At 34.4% G+C, this 16,795-nt stretch overlaps 1 protein-coding gene across 3 annotated transcripts in view; it reads left to right on the plus strand.

Moving 5' to 3' along the window:
• The window catches only part of Filip1 (filamin A interacting protein 1), a 163,381-nt gene extending 147,057 nt beyond the window's left edge, over positions 1-16,324 (plus strand). For all 3 annotated transcript variants that reach the window (XM_077802078.1, XM_077802077.1, XM_077802079.1), the window contains one exon: positions 12,319-16,324. Coding sequence is in view for 1 of the 3 variants with exons in the window: in XM_077802079.1 (XP_077658205.1) it covers positions 12,319-12,359 (41 nt within the window). In the remaining 2 variants the exon portion in view is untranslated. The remainder of the gene's footprint in view (positions 1-12,318) is intronic.
• The last annotated feature ends 471 nt before the right edge of the window (positions 16,325-16,795 follow it).

Below are 16,795 nucleotides of genomic sequence, written 5' to 3' on the forward strand. Positions count from 1 at the left end.
GGAATCCTAAAAACAGAGTTTGACTTATTCTTGTGTGTTTGTGTACATTGTAGAAGTTTCGGCCACCTACAAACGATTCTCAGAATGTCATTTTAGAAATATTAATGTCAGACTTGTGCTCCATTCAAGTGTGTGACTGATTTAAGTTGTGGAGCACTTTGAATAGAGCTGCTAAATGACCATTTATAGCTCAACAGAAATTGTGATGGATAGAAAATAGAAGAAAGTAAATTCGGATACATTAATGCCAAGAAAAAAATGACATCATGCTTAGCTTAATTGAGTCCAAATATTTTACTCTGTTAAATGTGGACTTTACTTGCAAATGTAGAAACAGTTCAACATTTGTGTGTGTGTGTGTGTGTGTGTGTGTGGTGGGGGTGGAGAAATACATTATTATTCTTGTTAGTTTTTCTCATGTTTGAATAATTTTCTTTAATTTTAAGCATGTTTTAATAAGCATGAATCAGACTGTGAATGCAAATTCCAACTGTATTTGTGAGACTAACCATGTTAAAGTGGACAGTGTGCTTTGTAGTCACATAACAACAAATGAGCTCAAGGTTAGTAACCATAGCTTAGCACACTAAGGTCTTATGTAGACAGTACCTTTGCCAAAAGTTTGGAATCAAGTGTAGACTGTACCTTTGCCAAAAGTTTGGAATTAAGTAGGTCAACTTTACAGAAATACAATAACTACAAAGTTACAAATTTTTGTTTTTCCATTTTGGAATTGTTAGAATTTCAAAATTGTATGAATAGCACCTGATCTTGATATTTGGGAAAAAGTAATTAAAAAAAAAGATGTATGATTAGTTTTTAGTCCATGAACAAACACGTTTCTCTTTGTGTTCTCCTCACCACATTTCCTATACTTTGCAGAACTTGCATTTGAATTGTTTGTAGTGGTAGTAGATATAGATGCCTCATAGTATTCACAGGCTCTTTAATCATATTCATTTCCTACTATTCATCATTTCTCAGAATATGTATTAAAAACATTGAGTGAGCTGAAGTTGTGGCTCAGTGGTAGAGAGCTTGCCTATCACATGTGAGGCACTGGGTTCCATCCTTAACAACACATAAAAATAAAGGTATTAAAAAACAAACAAACATTGAGCAATCATGTTAAAGACATGCCATATAATGGGATTGAAAATTTAAAAGGGGGTGGAAAAAGAGACTGAGAAAATAAACACTTTAAGAATTATGATTCTGGGCTGGGAATGTGGCTCAAGCGGTAGCGTGCTCGCCTAGCATGCGTGCGGCCCAGGTTCGATCCTCAGCACCACATACAAACAAAGATGTTGTGTCTGCCAAAAACTAAAAAATAAATATTAAAAATTCTCTTTAAAAAAAAAGAATTATGATTCTGGGGCTGGGGTTGTGGCTCAGTGGTAGAGCGCTTGCCTAGCATGTGTGAGGCACTGGGTTTGATTCTCAGCACCACATATAAATAAATAAAATAAAGGTCCATCAACAACTAAAAAAATATTTTAAAAAAGAATTATTGTTTTGGTTTGGGATGTAGCTTAGTGGTAGAATGCATGAAGTATGCATGAGGCCCTGATTCAATAGCTGGCACTAAAAAAAAAAAAAAGAAATATGATTTTAGACAAGACAAATTTAAATAAGAGAACTTGCCATTTAGAATACCGACTTACATTTTTTAAGGGAATTTTTCCACTTTCATATAGTATATAAGCAAACCTTTCAAAAACAAGGAAATTTGCTGCTTTTATTAATGCCTACCTGGGTATTTGTGAAGTATTTAGTATTACTGTAACATGACATACTATGTTTGAGCAAATGGGGGTAATCAAAAGAACCAAACTGCATTCCTTTAGATTCTACCTGTCATTCTTCAGTGATTTATCAAAATCTTAATGTCTCTTGCTGATGTCTTTGCTTTTACTTGCTCATACCATGCTATGTCATTTCTTCTCAAAGTTCATACCATCAGCTGGGAAAATGCTTCAAAGGTCTTAACAGTGTTTATACATCTAGTGTTTATATATCTAGATCTTGGCATAGAGCCACCTACAAATTACAACTGTTAAGAAAACTTGGCAGAAAAATACATAGTCACTTTCAGAAATGATAAAGAGCAATGGTCATGGCAGTTTTTCCTTTGTAATTTTAGAACCAACTATACATTGGATAGCTTTGTTTTAAACCATATATTAGAAGTGAAATCTACTGGGAATAGGAGGTAGACGATTAAATGCACTCCAAATCCAGCTTCCATTTGTGAATATGTTTTTAAAATGAAGTTTAATGGACTTCTTCAAAAGGGAATGTGATTACAAGTTTAATTTTTTTTCTCTGTTCTAAAACATATTGTATAGTAAAATTAAAGGGGTCTCATCATGACTGATGTGTATAGCTCCAGCTCCAATCCCACCTTGAAAAAAACTCCAGGGGTTGAGAGGCTGAGTGTGTGTGAGGTGTCATTTCCATAGATTTCAATCTGATTGTGCCTTCTAGAGACATTCAGGGCACAATCAACATAGCTATGGAGGAGACCCTGGTCTTCTTTGTCTCAGATAATTTAAATGTATTAACTATTTCAGCACATGATGGTGGATACCTCACATACATAGTCCCCAAAAATGTTCTCATATGACCCACAACCATAAAAATGTTTATTGTGTTTTGACAATATGTGAGCTTCATATTCAGGTTATTTGCTTCAATAGGGTTATTCAATTTCTCTTGGCATTCTCATTAATTTACAGGGAGGGCTGGTTGATGGGCAACAACTGGGGTCTTCCTAGGGATTTTAGTGTATGCATCAAGATCTATTATTTGAATGTGTTCAAGGTAAATGAATAGATAGTTTTGATTTATAATGTGAGGAAAGTATAAGTTTAGTGAAATGAAAACATGTCCAAGAATATAAAATGATTTGAATTTCTGATTCCTCATAGATTCAGAAAACTGGGGAAGGAATGAGACTTTCTGGATTGGAATATAGATAAGAGCACATGTGGGCTGGGATTTATCTCAGTAGTAGAGCACTTGCATAACATGCACAAGGCCATAGGCTCCATCCCCAGAACTAGGGAAAAGAAGGAGAAGGAGAGAAAACAAGAAAAGGAAGAAGGAGGAGGAGAAGGAAGAGAAGGGGGAGGAGGAGAAGAGAGAGGAGAAGGGGGGAGGAGGAGGAAGTGGTGGTAGTGGTAGAGGAGGAGGAAGAGAAAGAGAAAAAAAAAGAAATGTGTCAGAGGCTACAGGGTGGTTGGGGGTGTGGAGAGAGACTGAGGAGCATGGGGTAAGGAGGAGAGGGGTATAGAGAGAATTTCCCAGTGAATAGGAATGAATGAGTCCAAAAATTTCCCAGCAAAGATAAAGTTTAGTGTTTCTCTTTGACCTCCAGGGTCTCATCACTGGTTATCTCTTTGCTCTCTGATGTTGCAGCTTCTCCTTTTCACACAGGATATTTCCACACAGGATATAAATATGCTCTGGCACCTTCCATTTTAGCCAAATTCTGCCTTCAACTGGTACAATCCTATCACTGTTTCCTTCCATAGCCAGCTAAACTATTGACACTTAGCATTTTCTACCTCCTTTCATACTTCCCATTTATTCTCCAATAACCTTATTTTTCTTTTCTTTTTAAATTTTATGTTTATTTTGTTTATGTGGTGCTGGGGATTGAACCCAGTGCCTCACGCATGCTAGGTAAGCGCTCCACCACTGAGCCACAACCCTGCCCCCGCTAATAATTCATGTTTTTAAATTTACTCTAATTTGCCATATATGACAGCAGAATGCATTACAATTCATATTACACATAAAGAGCACAATTTTTCATATCTCCATTTGTACACAAAGTAGAGTTACACCATTTTGTCTTCATATATGTACTTAGGATAATGATGTCTATCTCATTCCACCGTCCCTTTCCTACCCCCATACCCCCCCCCTCCCATAACCTTAATTTTCTCAAAGGGATTTATATATGTAGTTAAAATATCAGCCAGTGGAAAAAGACAATGAAAACAGACATTCCTTACCTTGTCTCTTGACATTTTAAGTTTTTTCCCTGGAGGAAACCATTGCCAACTCTTAGCTGTTTCTCCTGGCATTTATGTTCATATTCCTAAATAATGTGCTTGTGTTCTTTTTATTTCTAGGTTTTAAATATCTCGTCTTCTCATTACCATGTTGAAAGTATAAGATTTAGACCTCTCATTTGTCCCCTTTTTTAACTCTTACCCATCCTCCCCAACATAATTACTTCTCTATTTTTGATAAATCAGCAGCCAACATTTATATGTTTATATTTTTATATGTTTACAGTGTAAAGTTAAATATTCTTCCTTGCTGAATCAAGTAGTATACTTTGGGTGTGCCATCTTCCTCCTATTACTTTTCCCTCTTCAAAAGAACTGGTTTTTCATCTGCTTTGTTTTCTATACATCTATCTATTTTTCCCCCAAATGCTCCATTAGATCTGCCAAACACCCATCTGTAATTTTTTCAAACACTTAGACACATCAGCTTCACATTTTCCCCTGGAGACCTTCCTAGAGCAGCCCTTGGCTATTACCTCAGTCTAGGCTGGTTGTCCTCTAAGCCTGCTGCACAGCTGCAGTTCTGTTGCATAGGCTGATTCAAGGTTTCCTGATTCCTTATCTTCTACTTCTCTCATCTATGTACCTGTGTACTTGCATTTTGAAGTGCACCTTCCAGTAGTTTGTATATAAAGAAAAAAATCCTTCAGTGAACTCTCTGGAGCAGGCTGGGAATACGTCAGGGGAGGTGAGATGAGAATCTCAGTCATGTGTAAACTTTTCACTCCCTTGCGTTTGTTCTATGCTGCCCATTCCTGTGTCGAGGTCTAGAACTTCTTAGGCTTCTGGTCTTGGTAACAATGATTTAAGGTTATGTTCTTCTCTTTTCATGGTCAAGCCATCTAATCTCTTTTGGGTTTCTTTTTACCTGAGTGCTCTTCCTCAGTCTCCCTTTCTGATTCTTCATTTTATGCATACATGTTAAGAATAGATGTTCCCTACATCTCTATCAAAAGCTGTTTTCCTACTCTGTGCGCTTGATCTTCTTATTTTATATGTACCCATGGCTTCAATTATCACCCATATGTTCACAAGTCTTAAACTTCTATCTCCATTCAACTATGTATCCAATTTTATATTGTCTATCACCAATTCTACTTGTCTAATAGCCATTCTTAACATCTCTTCTTCCTTTCTTCATGACATTTTTTAAAATTATTCTCCAGTTCAGTAGTAGTAAAATAACTTACCCTGTCACCAGAGCTAGAACCCATTAGCTACCTAGACTCCTTCTCCCTCAGCCCTCAAATAGACTCATTCAGGAAGTCCTGTTTACCCAAACCCCCTAACTTCTCTAGCAGCCAAACCCACCTTTCCACATCTACCAACACTGCCTGAATTGAGATTTTAATGACTTCTCATCAGTATTACTATGATACTCCTAAATGGTCTCATAATCTCCATTCTCAAACTTTTACATTCATTTTTCATTCCAATTTCTAATTGCAAGTTGATCATATCATTCCTCTAATATACCCTCTAAAGTTTTCTCATTGCATATAGAATACAATGCCAGCTCCTTAGTTGGTACTCTGTTTCCTGTGGCTGGACTCTCTACCTCCCTACTCTTCTAAGCATCTTTCCCTTTCCCTTGATTGAACCCCTGCAAGCAAGGATCATGGAACTGGTCAATTTGTTTCTCCTCCTCGCATTGGCTTTTCTTGTATTTTTCTTTCTGGTGACTGTGTCCTTTCTGTTCATAGTCTCTTTTACAAACACCACCTCCTCTAGGAAGATAAACTATTATTATAAAATCTAGGGTTTAAAGGTCTGTTCATTGCTGTGAAAACTTGGCACTGATGGTAGAGAAACCAAATTAGTAGATGAAGGATGGCAGGAAGTGGTACAAGTAAGGTATTTCTGATTCCTACGTTTGTCTGTAATGCAGACCAGTGAGAATGTTGTGGGAGGAACTAAAAAATCAAGCATGAGAACATGGGGGCAAAGGGAAGTTGGAATTCGAGCAAATCCTGGTATTTTTGTTCTAAAAGGTATGAGTTTCATCTGTTTTCCTTCAAAGGCACAGCAGCAGGTCAACAATGTAAAGCAGCTAGGAGTCCTGAGCTGGGGAGTTCTAGTCTCTGAAGCCATTACACAAATGATGAACAAAGGAAGCCCTATTACTTTTAATGAAGTGTAAACATACTAGCATGAATTATGAATGACCTTTCCTCACCTTCTCTGACTTTCCTACAGGAGCCTGAATAGTACTTTCTAAAAGGGAAAGTTTCAGAGGTTAGTCATGCTTTCTTGAAGAGTCCCCCAAAATAGAATAGAGAGGGTCTTATTTTAAAGGACCAAACAATACCACCAACAAACAGGATTTAGATTTAGGATGGATATCAAGGTGAACACTGAGAATGATGGTTGCTCAACAACAGACTAGAAAACTGAGAGGGTTGAAAAGATTAGAAGTGAAAACCAGGAGACTGGAGCCATAGTCTCTTCTGCTACTAAAAGGCAAATTACCTTACCTTAGCTTATGGTTTAGTATAATATTTTATTATTCTGGCATTCCTCTTTAGACATAATATGATATGCTTCTCTATTGTTCAGCAAGCAGCTTACCAGAGCCTTCTGCAACACTTTTCCTAAGAACTAAAGATTAATTGCTTCTCTGGTAAAAGTACTTTTAGTCTCTATACTTATGCTAATGTTATGTGTACGTCATGGGCAGAACTGAAAAGTCAGAGCTCTTTGGAGCTGAACCAGACCTTATAGATCAAGAGGATAATTATCAATTATTCAAGAAAAACAGAAAACTTCCCCGCCAAAAAAAAAAAAAAATTTAAAAATGGGAAGAAAAATCTTAAGGCTTAGAGATCTCTATCTTATTAATGATGAACCCAGGATCAAAAATCAGTTCTAAATTTAAAGATAGATTTAAAACATTTGGCATATGTGTCCAAAAGAAGTAGAACCTGAGCCTGCTTGGTGCAAATATTTACCTATTTGTTCACTATTTACTCCCCCTGCTCCCCTTTTTTAATTGAACCCAGGGGTGCTTAACCACTGAGACAAATCCCCAGCCCTTTTAATTTTTTTAAATTTTGAGACAGAGTCTCGTTAAGTTGTGTAGGGCCTTGCTAAGTTGCTGAGGCTGACTTTGAACTTGTCATCCTCCTGCTCCAGCCTCAGCTACTGGAATTACAGGTGTGTGCTAACACACCTGCCCCCTCGCCCTCATTTTTTTCCCTGATGATTGAACCCTGGGGGCTCTTCACTACTGAGCTACATCCCCATCCCTTTTTATTTCTTATTTTGAGATGAGGTTTTTTGCTAACTTGCAGTCCTCCTGAGTAGCTAGGATTATAGGCATGTGCCACTGTACCTGATTCTACTATTTAGTTTTTATTTATGGTTAATGTTATATATGTGAGAACCAATTCAAACTTGCTTGTATCTGGGAAATAGTATTACACTGAAGATAAGAATTAGCTTGCCTGAAGAAGTTATTAGTCATAACTGTGATTATCAATAACTCCTGGAACCTGGGGAGGTAATGGGATGATTTGGACTGAGGATGGAGTGGGAAATGTTTTGGAAGGAAGCAAATAAAACTATTAGGTGGTGTACAGACCCCCAAGAGAGTTTATATCATCTGGTTCAAAAGTTTTCTGGAGCAAATGACAAAACTGATTGTCGGAAGTATTTTTAATTAGCTGAAATGGATCCAAAAGAAGGAGTGCAAGTCCAAGTCAACAGGGGAAGTTCATTGAACTTCCTATTTAAAACAGATGTTTTATCAGAACTTATTAATTTCTGAATGTGATAATAACAGGATTAAATCCTGAAGCAGTTTATGGATATGAGACACTTAAATAATACCTAAATATTCCTGCTTCTAAATGGTATATAGAATGTAGGACATTTTTACAGGTGGGTAATTGTCTACGGAAGCAAGTCCAAAGCTGAGGTTTGGTAGCTGGTGGAAAGGAAGAACACATTCCTAAGTTGGTTCAGTGTTCTTCAGGCAGAACCCTGGTAGGTAAGGAGCCATGGAACATGGGAAGCAGGTGATAAGCCAGCAAAATTGATGAACATACAAGAAGAAATGTTTTCTGTAACTTGATATGTACTTTTCTACAGACAAAACAACCCTCCTGTACTGATGTAAAGTTCTGCTATGAATTGAGCTTCTGCTATGTTTTGTCTTTGTTGTGTGATCTTAAAAGAGTTTTTGCCTATTAAACGGATGGCGTCTGATTTACTAGAGCAGACCTTTAAAAATCAGAGCTTCAAGTGTTTCCTTGCAGAGAGTTTGGCAGAGTAAAAACATGTACTGCTTGAGGAGTTACTGACTCTCCAGGCAGTACATCTTTCTCCCTCTATAGCCAAGGAGATCTCCTGGGAAGAAGCAATATTTCAATTTGTTATGAGGTTGCACCACTCTAGCACTCAAGAGACATTCTCTCCAAATTTCTCCCCAAATACTGGCGGCTCATGCACACAGCTCAAGTCATGTGGTTTGCCAGCATTTTTGACATACCACCCATAGACAGCAAATAGTAAGGTCAGAAATCAAGTACAAATATGAATTGTACTTTGCATGGAAATTATCTAATAGCTAGTGTAATAAAGAATGAATTAATAAGCCACATCAGTTCATCATAATGTCATAATAACAAAAAATGTATTTAAATGTGTTACCTGCAGTTTCTTATGGAAAAAAAAACAAACATCAATATTAAAGAGAAACATACAGGGGAAAATGTCTAATAAGTGCATTTTGGTAAATTGTTAATGTTAACAGTAACATTACAAACTTAATGTTCCTCATATGCATATGCTGATTAAGACTTAGGGATTTTTTCCCCTTTCCAATTAGAAAAAAAGGGAAATCATATTAATAAAGGTTTGTAGGGGGCCCAAATTTAAGTGTTGGTTATTTTGAGATCACTGACTGAGGTGGTACTTTGAACTTTAATCTGATGATTACATGCTCTACAAATTACTAGTGTCAGAAAAATGTTATCTATACAAACAAAAAATTATTACAGAATTATATCTGTACTGAGGTCACTTTAGAGGCCCCATATAACCTATACTTTATTCTTATTCTGAGATAAAATGAAGACAGAGTAGAAGATGGAATTAAATTTGCTGAGTTTCTAACTTTGGTAAAATGTAAACATTATTCTGTTGTACTAAGTAATAAAAAAAGAAGAGACGGGAATTCTGCTCCTCCTTCCTTTTTTACAGAAATATAATGGCATTAATCTCCAAATTGTTAATTTTTTTTCTTGGCAACTGTGAACTCCATATGTATCAGAGAGTTTTGCTCTGTAATGAATTACTTCAAAATTTAATAGTGTAAAACATTTATTTCTTAGTTTTGGATACTGGGTGACTGATTCTTACCTAAGTTCACCTGAGACTTGGGGAAAGCACGGATAATAAGCAACTATAGGCTTAACAAAATCTCTTTAATAAAAGTTTTAATAAAGTCTGTCATAGATCTTGTCTCACTGTCACTATAAATGATACAACATGTGTCTTAGTGTATATAAAACAAGAAAATTTGGGCATAATTGTATTTTTAATAAAGTTTATTTACATAAATATCAACTGATTTATCATTAAAGTAGAATTTATGTATAATCATGTTATTTGGCATTATCAAGTATTTCTGAGACATTTCTCTATCTAGATATATGCGTGCATTTCCAATTTATTATTATTATTATTTTTGGTACCAGGGATTGAACTCAGGGGCACTCAACCACTGAGCCACATCACCAGCCCTATTTTATATTTATTTAGAGACAGGGTCTCAATGAGTTGCTTAGTTCCTTGGGGTTGCTGAGGCTGGCTTTGAACTTGCAATCCTCCTAACTCAGTCTCCCAAGCTGCTGGGATTACAGGCATAAGCCTGGCTCCATTTATTAATTTGAAATAATAATGAAATGTAATGGTAGAGCTAAAATAATATTTCTTCTACAAATAAACCCATTGCCCCCATGTATTTTCACCAAATATTAATTATAAGTAGTTATTGTTAAAGATTTGAAAATGCTAGGATGAAGAGAAAGCACTCTAGGAATTAAGAGGCTTGCATATTCAACAAGAAAGAAGAGATGGGAGTAGCACAGAATGTTAACCCTGCAAGAGACATTAGAGATGATATCTAGTCTCATTTTGTATCAAGAAAGCAAAGGCATAAGCACTCTGAATCACATCTATAATAAGAATGATTCAGGTTCACGCTTTTAAAATTGTTCCTATGCTTTCTTAAGGGAGGGAAAATGAGGGGCTGGGGATGTGGCTCAAGCGGTAGCGCGCTCGCCTAGCGTGCATGCGGCCCGGGTTCGATCCTCAGCACCACATACCAACAAAGATGTTGTGTCCGCCGAGAACTAAAAAATAAATATTAAAAATTCTCTCTCTCTCTCTCCTCTCTCACTCTCTCTTTAAAAAAAAAAAAAAAGGGAGGGAAAATGAGAAAATACTTTAATTGTATTAAGGGGATTTGAGATCTAGGCCTTTTCATTCTTTGAAACCTACTACAAAAATTATTAAAACATAAGCATCATCTGGGTGTGGTGGCGCACTCCTGTAATCCCAGTGGCTTGGGAGACCCAGAGAGGAGAATCACCAGCCTCAGCAACTTCGAGGCACTAAGCAACTCAGTGAGACCCTATCTCTAAATAAAATACAAAATAAGGCTGGGGATGTGGCTCAGTAGTCAAGTGCCCCTGTGCCCTGTGTTCAATACTTGGTACCAAAAAAAAAAAAAAAAAAAAAAAATTTAAAAAAAGCATTTAGTGAAAACAACATTTGAATCTTAAACTCTGATTTTTAATTACATAATGTTTTAATTTGTGCTTTGTTATTGTTTTGTCTGAAGATATTGACACATTTTTAGGCATTTAAAGAAGTTAAATTCAGAATAATTTTTCAATGTAAAAAATATGATTTTTAGGGTTTTATGGTATGTTGAAAAATAGTATTATATGTCTTAAAATCTTTACAAAACCTTCACAGCTTCATTTGACTTTGCTATTGTCTATTCTATCTTAAAATCAAGTTGAAAGGCTGAGGAAAGGAATGGAAATATCTCCACCTAGTGGTTTCCCATGGGCAAAGTTAATAAAACCAAACAAAACATTTCTTTCCATGGAAGATGATCCACTGTGCATAATTAGCAGGAAACAGGTTTTTGGTATAATGAGATTTAATTATTGCTTATTCAGATATTAACTACAGAAGTAAGAACAAAATGTAGACTGGGATTGTGGATCAGTGGTAGAGGGCTTGCCTAGCATGTGTGAGGCACTGGGTTCAATGATAAATAAAATAAAGGTCCATTGAGAACTGGAAAAAAAGAGAATAAAATGTAAATAATAGATATTTGAAGTTAAAGAGTAAATTTCTTCATGCTTTTGATAAACTCATTAACAAGTTTTTGCACTTACAAAATTACTATATGTGGGCATGGAGGTAATAAAATTTTCAGGTGGAGAAATTATCTGAGGCTTAGTTATTTTCTTTTTGCTGCTCTATATAATCTCAGTGATGATATAACTCTGTTTTATATTTTTCACCAATATAGTTCCATGCCTAGCATATTATAGACCTATAGTTCTTAAATGGTTGAATAAAAGTGATGATGATATATGTTCATGACGGCATAAAGGTTAGTATAAAAGCAAAAACAACCAAATAAATATAAATATTAAATGTATATAATGTTACTGGACTGTTCTAATTACTATCTCAATATCTTAGTTTTGAAAAATGAATTTATATTTAAAAGCATATAGTTAATGCAAAAAGAAGCAGAGACAGGAGTGAGTCATTTGTGACTTCTTAGAATAGAGAATGGATATTTCCTTATTAAAAACAGCCCACATATATAAAAAAAATTAAAGGGGTATAAATATCATTCAGAACAGACAGTTTGGACAAGAGAAGTCTATTTTCCCATTATGAGGCTTGTACATGGTAATTACTATCTTTGTATTCAGTCTATTCCTTGGGTAATATTGACCTAATATGGTTAAAATGTTAAGTCATGATTTCTAATGGGTTTTTGGAGGCAAAGCACATATGCCAATATAAAGAAGTTACCGAAGAATAGCAGGGGATCCTATTGGGCTTATGTACCTGTTTTTGTTTGTTTTGTTGTTTAACACTTATGGTCCTTTAGTGAAATGATGTAGTATTGATCATTTCAGAAACTATCAATTTGAGTTTCAGTTTAATTGAAAATCCTGTATTTTTCTTCTTTTTATAGAAAGCATCATCATTCACCAGTTACGTATGAACTCCAGATGAGATGGTAAACCAAGCACATACTGGGTGTGTGTACTTCCTCTGAATCCCTGTTGAATGGATATTTCTGCAGCTCTCTGTTATTACTAAGGTCCTCCATGCTACTGATCACAACTGGAAATATCTTACTACTTCCAGTGATTTTTTTTTTTTGAGGATATAATGGAAAAGCTAAAAACAGCCTTGCTGAAAATATATAGTAAGAGCAAGTGAATTTTTGTGCCAAAAGAAATTTCCTTTTGGGAAGCTTTCAGGTCCATGGGCACATACTATGTAATTTATTTTTATAATACATTTTGTAACATGATTTTTTTCCCTAAAGTGTTTCTTTTTTCATAGTCTATGGCACATATATCTGTAGAATACACTGTTAGTTCTTTAAAGTATTGGTGTTGTTACATTCAAAATGGTAAACTATTATTATTTTCTTTTTATCAATCTGGTATTTCTGAAGAAAAGAAAAGCATACCACTGTATTTCCCAAGGTAAATTCAAGAGGTAAAACCTAGAAACAGGATATTCTGGAAGAAGTTTGTACAACTATACTTGTACAATAGCATAGTTCTACTCATGGTTCAATACTCACAAATAATGCTCTGAGTTTAATTTTAATAAAGTTGCTCTTTCTGGTGTTTTGTGCCAAAAACCCAAGATGAATTGGTTTTCAAATAAATTAATGTAATGAGATACCAGTTTAATTGTAAAGGGAAACAGGAACATATATGAGTGACCATTCAATTATATTTCTTTTTTTTTTTAGTTGTATATGGACACAATATCTTTATTTTTATTTGTTTATTTTTATGTGGTGCTGAGGATTAAACCCAGGGCCTCAGGAGGCATGCAAGGCAAGCACTCTACCACTGAGCTACAACCACAGCCCCTCAATTATATATCTATTTGCATTATTTACTTACATGTATAAGACATGATAAGAACTGTGATAAAGATATTTCTTCTTCAACAAAGGCTTGCAAATAAAAACTGACCTATATAATGTCAGCATCATTTTAAAATTAGAGAAATCCACTAACATTTTCCCCGATTTTGATAATTTTTCATAACCACATGTATGTAGGAAATATTCCTTTAAGATAAAAGCACAACTTGTATTAATCTCAACATCAAAGCTGCTGTTGAATTTAGATTTATGTGAAAACGTGCATCTAAAGTCTACTTGAAACTCTAGTAATTCAGTTTTTTTAAACTTCTGTTTTTTTTAAAAAAAAAACTTTGCTAATATGGTATTTTCAATAAGGTCTTTAAAGATAGTTTAAAGGTAAATTAAGAGTTGGTGCATCAATTTCTGAATGCAGAAGTCATTTATCAAATAATTTTCCTGAGGTTAAAGAGAAAATGCCACACAAGTAACACTGTTGGCTAATCTCTGCAGTCCACAGGTTGTACTAGGGTTTATGAACCGCAGAGGGGACTCCACATTGAATCTCTGGAATGAAAAAAAATAATACCAAATTTCCTTTTCAATGTAACCTTGGAAGATTTTAAGATATATCTTGTGGAATTGGCACATCATTTTCAATATGTATTATAAATGAAATAATTATATTTTGTTAAAATTATTTTTCCTTTTTCTTTTTTTAAATAAAAAAATGCTACAGTAGGCTTGCCCTAGCTTGAATGATTGTGGAAGCATCACAAAACCTCCTGTGATTTTGATTACTGACTCAGAAAACTAGAGTGTGGATGTGTGAAGATTTTAAAAACTGTTTGTTTTCTGAAAAGGTTTAACTGTAATGACATTTTCAATTAGAAAATAGTTTTATTTAACATTGTTAAATTTTTCAAGTCACAGTTAAGTGTCCTATTTGCCAATGTTCATATATATGATGGCAAAAACATTTGGATATGTCACAGATTAGCATTTGAAGTGAATTAATTTTTTTCAACTTGTGGAAATTTTACTATGCTAATAGTGAAAAGGTTAGAGGATAAGAGTTTAAATACTTGTTGACTTTAAATTAAAATATTATTAGCAATTTATGTATATTTGGGTCTAAAGTGCTTTTTCCTCCTGAATTTATAATGAAAATTGGTACTTACAAGAATAGTGAGGATGGTGGTACAGTCAATAATTTAGACAGACACGGAATTTTTTTTCTGTCTATGCTATGATTAATTTCTCTGTTTAGACATGAATGGAATCTGAGTGACAGATGAATACAATTAATCACATTATTTTTTTTTTTTTTTGGTACCAAGGATTGAATTCAGGGGCACTTGACCACTGATCTATATTCCCAACCCTTTTTTGTATTTTATTTAGAGACAGGGTTCTCACTGAGTTGCTTAGCACTTCATCATTGCTGAGGCTGGCTTTGAACTGGTGATCCTCCTGTCTCAGCCTCCCCAGCCACTGGGATTACAGGTGGTGTGCACCACCATGCCAGGATACTCACATTAATTTTGAACTGAGGGACTATCAACAAAATAGATCATAAATACTCACACCTTGATGTCTATATCCAATTGAAAATGTTGACTGTATATGAAATCTTGGCACTATAGTAGGATTGCATCATATAATTACTGTATCTTTTATTTTAAATGAATCTCAATCATTACTCTGAATGAGAATCATTTTTGAATGTAATAAATGTAAATGCTTTCTGAAGTAAAATCATAATCTGTTTCCAGTTTAAGGCACAATGACTGAATTAACCCATTATTTTAGGCTTTTCTTCTTGAGAACACAGTGTTTTTGGAGGGTGTCTTCTGCAGGTCCCCCCCACTTCAAGTATCTCATAAAGTATTGGGGGTTTGATGAAGATAAAGATAAATAAACCAGATGTCTGGTTTCTGAAATGTTAATAAACTGTGAATAATCCATTGTATCTTAAGACAACCATAAAAAAATTCATAATGTGGATCATCTAGTTTAAGCATTAACTAAAACATTGACACTACTGAAATAATTCAAAGCTTCTAAGAACCATTGGCAAAACAAAATAAATGATGTATCAGGAATGCAATATTTTTGTCCTTTCATTAGTGCTGTGATTGAATTTTCCTGGGGGGTGGGGGGACAGAAAAAGTAAGCATAGCAAAAGTAAGCTGCATTCATGAGCTTTATGAACAATATATCTAAAAATAGCTAAAGTACAAAATGGAACTTTTAAAAAAGCATAATGGGCACTTGAGGCATATTCACCTTCTGTACCCCCCAGTGCTATGCCTCTACTAAAAATACTAATCAGGAAGCAGAAACATAAAAGAATAAACTTGCTATAATAAATTTATAACAATTGGGAGTTTGTTGATTATTAGTATTTTTTAAAATTTTCAGTATTTATTCCATAATTATATGATGACAAATGTGCTTGTTCTCTAGGGAAAATGTAATAGGTTCATAAATTTGAATAGTAATGTTTATGGATGCCATAATGTGGTAAATTTATTTTCTGGTATTGTTTTTTGTTTGTTATTTGGAGAACTTTACCTTACAAATCACATATTTTATTATTTTAACAGTGCAGATGTGTATTTATTTAATCTAAATTTTGTTTTAAAAATATCAGGTGTTAGATTCTCCAATATAAGAGGCTTTTAAGATGATCAGATAGTCTTAGAATCCTTGCATGTTTAATGGATTTTCAAAAGCAAAAGAGTACATTTTGGAAAAATTTTGGAAATACATTACATTTTACACCATACTTAATTTTGCCTCTTGTAAGTTTTATTAAATATTTGAGAAGTTTATTATTTTTCACTGAAGTCAAGTAGATTTATGTACTTGTCTTTTCTGTGAATGTTATAGCCTGCTTTCAGTTCTTCACAGGTAATTGAAATTAACCAATTAAGACATTCTCTGTGTTATTTTCAAAGTCAACTATGTTTATGAAAATTTCACCAGAGCTTGAAAAATAACTATTAAAATAGTAAAGCACTGTGCAATACCCTTATTTTGAGTTGGAATATAATACTCATAAAATTAAAATCATTTAAAATCAGTATGAAACCTTTTTATTTAAAATCATTTGCTTTACAATAGTTTTTGTTTTTTATTTTATAAGTAAAATATAATTAAATACATTTAAAAACATAGTGTCCTAAAGGTACCAAAAACATGTTGGAGAAAACATAGGCTTTTTAATCAATGGTGCTGAGAAAGCTGGATATCCATATGAAAAAGAATGAAACTAGATCTCAATCTCTCACCCTGTATGAAAGTCAATTCAAAGTGGATCAAAGACTTAAGGATTAGATCAGAAACACTGCTCCTGCTAGAAGAAAACATAAGACTAATACTCTAAAATATAGGCACAGGTATCAACTTCCTTAATAAGACCCCTAATGCTCAAGAAATAAAACCAAGAATCAATAAGTGGGATAAAACTTATTAATAAAATTTATTCCTGTACAGCTTATTCCTGTACAGCTTCTGTAAGGAAGGGAAATAAGAACATGAAGATAGAGCAAAC

Source organism: Urocitellus parryii, chromosome 8 (genome assembly GCF_045843805.1).
Source record: "Urocitellus parryii isolate mUroPar1 chromosome 8, mUroPar1.hap1, whole genome shotgun sequence".
Taxonomy (NCBI): domain Eukaryota; kingdom Metazoa; phylum Chordata; class Mammalia; order Rodentia; family Sciuridae; genus Urocitellus; species Urocitellus parryii.